At 38.5% G+C, this 6,572-nt stretch overlaps 1 protein-coding gene across 1 annotated transcript in view; it reads right to left on the reverse strand.

Moving 5' to 3' along the window:
• The window catches only part of aacs (acetoacetyl-CoA synthetase), a 49,174-nt gene extending 47,376 nt beyond the window's left edge, over window positions 1-1,798 (reverse strand). The window contains exon 1 of the mRNA XM_051950745.1: window positions 1,450-1,798. Within this exon, the coding sequence (XP_051806705.1) occupies window positions 1,450-1,588 (139 nt within the window). The 5' untranslated portion in view covers window positions 1,589-1,798. The remainder of the gene's footprint in view (window positions 1-1,449) is intronic.
• Between the last annotated feature and the right edge of the window lie 4,774 nt (window positions 1,799-6,572).

Genomic DNA, 6,572 nt, shown 5'->3' on the forward strand with positions numbered 1-6,572 from the left:
CACAAACTCTTCACTGAGTAGTAAAAACTGATAGTGCACACAATTTCCTATCTGGAGAAATAATTAATATTTTACTAAGAATATTTGATATTGTCAATAAATAAGGGAGTATGCTTGTTTGGTGCAGACAACATAAAAAAACAAAACATTTTTAGATTTTTCATCCAGAAAAGAAAGGAAAAATGACCACTCTCGCTAAAATCTCATATTGTCATGAAAGTATTTGTCAAAATAATTGCAAATGGCTAATAGTTAAACCCTTAAAACTGGGGAGAAGACCTTCTATTTTTGTTTTTTTGTGACTTTAACCCTTAGATGCAGAAGTGATTGGACCCTACCCTCTTCCACAGGTGGGTCAGAAATGACCCAGATAAGAATCAGTGCGGTTTCATGTCATTTTTGTCATTTTGGTTGAGAAAAATATTTTGTATATTGCATGTATTACATGTTTTGTCCACACAATAATGATTTCGTGTTTGAAATATGTTTATTTTTCATTTTATAACACATTTTGATAATTGAAAAAAAACAACATTACATTGAACAGCAATAGAAGAATGTCAATGTCCATTTTCTTGACATTATTCCACTCTTTTACTACAGCTGTTGCTTCTCTCCGTCCTTCCAAATCTGTGCACTTCATCACCTCTTGTATGATATTATCAGGGACAAAGAGCTTGGGGTACTAATACAAGCATTACAATTTCCTTAAAAGCATAAAAGGCAACTTGAAAATTAAAAATGAAAAACTATCAAAAACACGTTTTTTTGAGGAATAGCTGGAAAATGATGTATTCCTTTCATTGCAATGATATTGCAAGAGAATGACTTCACTGGGTAACTCTTTGACTCACTTAAGCATCTAAGGGCTGAAAGAAATTACCACAAATGGTCAACACTAGGCTGCCATTTTTAATTATATCATCATTGCACATAAACATGTGTCATAGCGGTCTACACTTCTGCTTCAGCCTACCCTCAATTACATAACTCTCTCTTTCTCTCTGCCTTCCTTTTTATTCATTATGAACGCGGCCGACCAAGTTCTCCAGCATTCCTGCAGAATCCTGTTAGTTTAGACTGTCACGGTATCAGAGAAACAATTGCATCAGGCTGGCAGCTCTGCAGCAGCTGGGTGTGATCCAGAGAGCCGAGCTGCAGCAGTAAACAGCTAATTATTAGAGAGGAGGCGGTGCTGTCGATGTGGGAGGCCATAATTAATAACACTCGTGCGCACCTGCAGAGCTGATGCACTGGTTTCTCAGCTGCTAGCTTAAAATGCTACAGTAGTTCAGAGGGAGGAAGCAGCAGACAGACAGAAACGCTGCCTCTGTGTGATGCAGCTTCGCAGGCTCAATAAATCCGACTTGCCTTCCCTCCAACACACCTACTCCCTCTGTCTGGCTGCTTGTCTGCCTCCCCCCTCCTCCCTCCTTCCTCTCTACTCACCCAGATTAAGCCCGTAGTCCCCGTTGACCTGCTTCCTAAACTTGTCCATCTGTGTGTTCCTCTTGGAGTCCGGGTACCACAGCACCTTGGTCTCCATGTCCATGATTTTCTCGCTCTTTCCTTCCGTGTCTTTGGACATCTTTGCTGCCTCCTCGTTTTTGTTTTGTTTTTATTGTTTTGTTTTTTCAGACACCAGTTAGCTCGAGTCCCGCAGCGCTGTTCAGAAACTGACTGCTCCTGCTGCTGGTAGATTAAACCCACAGGAGAGCTGCTTAGTGTGAGTGGCTGTGGGCTGGAAGTGCTCGACAGCTAGCAGCAGGACTCACTGTCAAAGGCAAAGCGTGGGGCAGCGGAGGAAAAGTGACAGGCCCCGCCCCGACGTCATGACGCAACACGGCCGGTTTCGTTCAAGAGCGACAGCGTCCTGGACTGTTACACACAAGGACAGTTCCGCAAGAGGCATCTAACAAAGGGACAGAAGGGTCCCAAATATATTAATCATTTTAGTGATATATAATTAAACGATTGTATTGATAGTGAAACTATCTCTCAGTTAATCATCTACAATGCTCACATCAATATTTCTATTTGTAATCTTAATCTTATTTATGGTATTTGATAAATGTAGTATAGCCAGAAGATTAATCATCTACAAAGTCTAATATCAACATGTTTATTTGTAGTCTGAATCCTACACATAGACTGTATACAGTCTATGATCTTATATATGGAATTAGGTGAATATTTTAGAACATAAAGCACATAACAGATTATTATTATTATTATCATCATTATTGTTGTTGTTGTTGTTGTTAGCAGTAGTAGTAGTAGTCATATTAATAATAATATTAATAAGAATGATCCCTGCACTATTCCCTTATGAACTTCCTGCTGTGCTGCTACTGCCAAATGCGGCTGTATTTATATAGGTTTTTATTAGTTTTTATCTAGATTTTTATCAATTTCTTGGGCCAACAGGTCACCATTTCTCTCATTTATTTGATTAGTATTATTGTTTGACTAGAGCCAAGACCTGAGATCTATCTATCTATCTATCTATCTATCTATCTATCTATCTATCTATCTATCTATCTGATAATTTATATAGAAAGAACTTGCATGAATAAAATGTTTTTGTAGTTAAAGTATATTGTACTGCTGAATCTGGGTCCATAATTTCGTTCGTATATTATAAATTTAACACATGAAAATAAATTAAAACGAATGTGCCAAAACTATTAGAAAAATGAATGTATTAGAACATACAGGGGAGAATAATAATAAAGTGTGAAAGTTTCCAAGACCTCTTCTTTTGAAATATGCCTCTCGAACTGATTTATCATGCTGATTGTTTCTGTTTAACATCAGTATCAAATATCCACATCAAACAGAAATGTATTAACTAAAGGTAAGATCAGATGATTTTTTTTCCTTTTAACCCAGGCCCTAAAACTGCAAGTTGCATATAGTAGAGATCTTGAACGTCTACCACACGTGGACGCGCAATACAAATTCTACAGTCCAGACCCTCGTGCACGCGGGAAACTTCCCCGTCAAAATGCAGGATTGTGATTGGTCCTCACCTCTCTGGCTCCACATCAGCCGACAGATCAGTCTATGAAAGAGGCGGGGGCGCTGACGTTGGACTGGCGTGTCATTTGTCCAATCAGATGCTGGCTTTTGGGGGCTTCAGTGGAGGCATTCTGTCCAATGAGAAAGGAAGAAAGTCGGAGTGTTGTAGAGGTGTGCCCAATCAGTGAGACCAAAGAACGACCCTCCTTATTGTCTGCTGGTGTCACACCAGTTTTGATTAACAGATACAAACACTGTTGTGTGTAGTTTGCATTTCTGGATGCCCCATATCTGGGATTTCGCATTATGGTTGTATAGAAAAGTGCCAAACAAATATGTCAGATGAAGTTCTTCATGCATTTAACTTTAAGAGATTTTATTTTCAGCTACAGGTAAAGTGAACAACATTCATGATCTTGTTGCAATGGTAACTGTTGATGTACACTTTGTTCTGTTAAAGAATGTGTGGCTTCTGGCTGCTTTGACGTGCTCTTGTACTCAGTCGTGGCCCAAAAATAACATAAATAACACCAATAGAGTTTATATTTACAAAAAGAAATTTTCCAAACTCACAATTATGAACAGATGCATCATCATTTTATTTACCTTCTGGAGTTTATTAATATTAACAAAAAGCAAAGTCTTTCCAACACTATGTCACGGTCAAAAACAATAGACCCCCTGTGTGGGCCACACCTGTGTCAATTTGTGTGGCCTTTAAATACGCAGGTAACTGGGTCACAGCATCACTTACTGGTTGCCGACTGAAATGGCTCCAATAGTACCTATATCAAGATATTAAACAGCAACTCAGTAGTCATTTCTTGAAGGTGAGGTGTTGGATGCAGGAAAAAGGGGCAGCCACAATCTCAGCTACTCAATCAGGGCCAAACTGTGGTGACTTGATGACTGGGATCACATCACCTTTGAAACAAGAAGTCTTGTGAAGTGTTGCTGCTATGGAGTGCCAAAAATACCAAAAATGATCCAAAGCAGGACAACCAGTTAACTAGCAGCAGGTTCATGAGCGTCCAAACCTCAGTGATGTGCACCACAGGGGATGGAGGTTGGCACATGAGGTCCATTTTTGTAGAAGAGCTACTGTCGGACAAATAACTGAAAAGCTTAATGCTGACTATGGTAGAAAGCTGCCAGAACACACATTGCATCATAGCTCACTGAGTGTGTAGTTACGTAGAGGCAGAGCAAACAGAATGAACATGCTGAACCCTGTCAGCCACTGAAATCATCTATAAATGGGCAGATTAGTGTCACAACTGGATCATGATGCAGTGAAAGAAGGTGGCCTGGTCTGATGAATCAAATTTTCTTTTACGTCATGTGAGCAGCAGGTCCACATGATTAACTTATCTGGGGAAGAGCTGTCAATTATGCTAGTACACCTTAAGTCCCATCATGTGGATGTTACACTGACATGTGCCGGCAGCTACTTAAGCATTGCTACAGACCACATACATGCCTGCCTGAGAATGGTGTTTCCTGATGGTAGCTGCCTCTTTCAACAGGATAATGCTCCCTGCCACATTTGCCAAAACCATTTAGGAATGAGTTCAGTGTGTTAATTTGTCCTCCAAATTCCCCAGATGTCAATCCAATTGAGCGTCTATAGAATGTGTTTGAAAAACAAATCAGATCCATGAAGGCTTCACCTTAAAACTGGGACTTACAGGACCTTCTGCTAACACATTTATGAACGGTACCACAGGACACCTTCAGATTTCAGTTTTGTAAAGTCATGCCTCCATGAGTTAGAGCTGTTTTGGCAGCATGAGGAGAACCCAGACAATATTGAACAGGTGGCTTTACTGCTGTAGCTTTCAGTTTCTTTCTGATTTGAATACTAAGCTACAGAGAGGCTCACATTGCCCAACAGAGAATGTATAGTTTTTACAGTAAGTCTCCTTGGTCTCAGGCTTATTAGTCCAACAACTTTGGTATGCTCTCTTTGCTAGTTAAGCCAGAGGATGATGTGTTTTTCTGCTGCCTTTCACATTTTATATAATTTTCTGATTAAAAATCAGTCCAAGCCCCTAATGATTGGATGAGGTCCCTGCATTCCTTATCACCTTCTGTGCTGTGTGTTCAAAATATTAACTCTGTGTGTGTTTGCTAGTGTGTCTATATTTTTCTGGACCTCTCTGAATTTTTAGACCTTGGACACACATGACTCATCTTGACCCATCTTCAGTTCAGGATGGACCTTCAAAACAGCAATTTGAGGTTCAAGACTAAATTTCAAAGTCCAGGGTGAAATATCTTTTGAGTTAGACCAGAGTTAGATATTTAGTGGGGAAGGTTAAAGTTAGAATAAAGAACTCTGGAATGACTTATTTCTGTGAAGGTCCTCAGAGGTATATTCTATTTGTGTGTGTCTGTGAATGTGTCTGAGTCCGCTGTAGTTGATCAATATACATCGATTAACAGACACACAGGTGGAATAATGTACACACTGACCAGTCAATGTAAGTATTGATCATTTTCTTACACCGGCTGCTGTACTGTGTTCTTTCTATGAATGCAGCGAGCATCCCAGAAAGGATGAACCCAAATCAGAACTAAGGTGAGCTTAAATGACACCTGAATATGTCAATGTAAGTGCATGTGCACAACTGTATTGTATTATACTGAAAACCACAGCGCATCACAGCAACAGAGCAGCTTACATTAAACGCTGTGGAATAATATTGTGTATTAAATTGCACATAAAAAGCAAAAACTGTAGTCAGCAGCAAATCTGAAATTATCATTTTGTTCAGTATCATGAGTCTGTAATGCGAATATAATAGAAAAATCACAATAGTTATTTCAGTTTGGAACTGACTTATGTTTTTTTAAGTTATTTTAAGACATGCGGTCATATATGTATATATATATATATATATATATATATATATATATATATATATATATATATATATATATATATATATATATATATATATATATATATATATAGAGAGAGAGAGAGAGAGAGAGAGAGAGAGAGAGAGAGAGAGAGAGAGAGAGATACACACACACACACAACTTTTCTTATCTGTTCTTACAACTGATACATACTTGGCTTATACTGTCATCTAATTGTTCTTTATCTGTATGAATGGTATGTTTGAGCTTTAATTTTTCTTCTTTATTCTGCTCACTTATTGTTTTTGTGGTTTTCTATATAAATCAACTGAGTATATGTGTATTTAAATATCCCTCACACCATTTGCATGCCACATTGTACTGGATTCTCAGTGAAATGCAAAATGTTCTGACCTCTTTTACTTCTTTCATCTTGTTTGTTGTAGGCATATATGGGCTTGAAACAAGCCTATTAATTACATTATTTAATTTTTCCCCAAGAGGGACACAGCTATGAAAAAATAAGGCTGTTACAAGCCTATTTTAAGTGACGTTGACTGAGTTTTGCAAAGGCCTCAGACCTCCAATTGCCCGCTCTTTATATGAGTCAGTAATTCTAACACAGGGTTTCATTCATTGAAACATATCCAACTTCTGCCCTACCTGAAAATCAGTCTTTGCACAGA

This window comes from Acanthochromis polyacanthus, chromosome 7 (assembly GCF_021347895.1).
Source record: "Acanthochromis polyacanthus isolate Apoly-LR-REF ecotype Palm Island chromosome 7, KAUST_Apoly_ChrSc, whole genome shotgun sequence".
NCBI lineage: Eukaryota > Metazoa > Chordata > Actinopteri > Pomacentridae > Acanthochromis > Acanthochromis polyacanthus.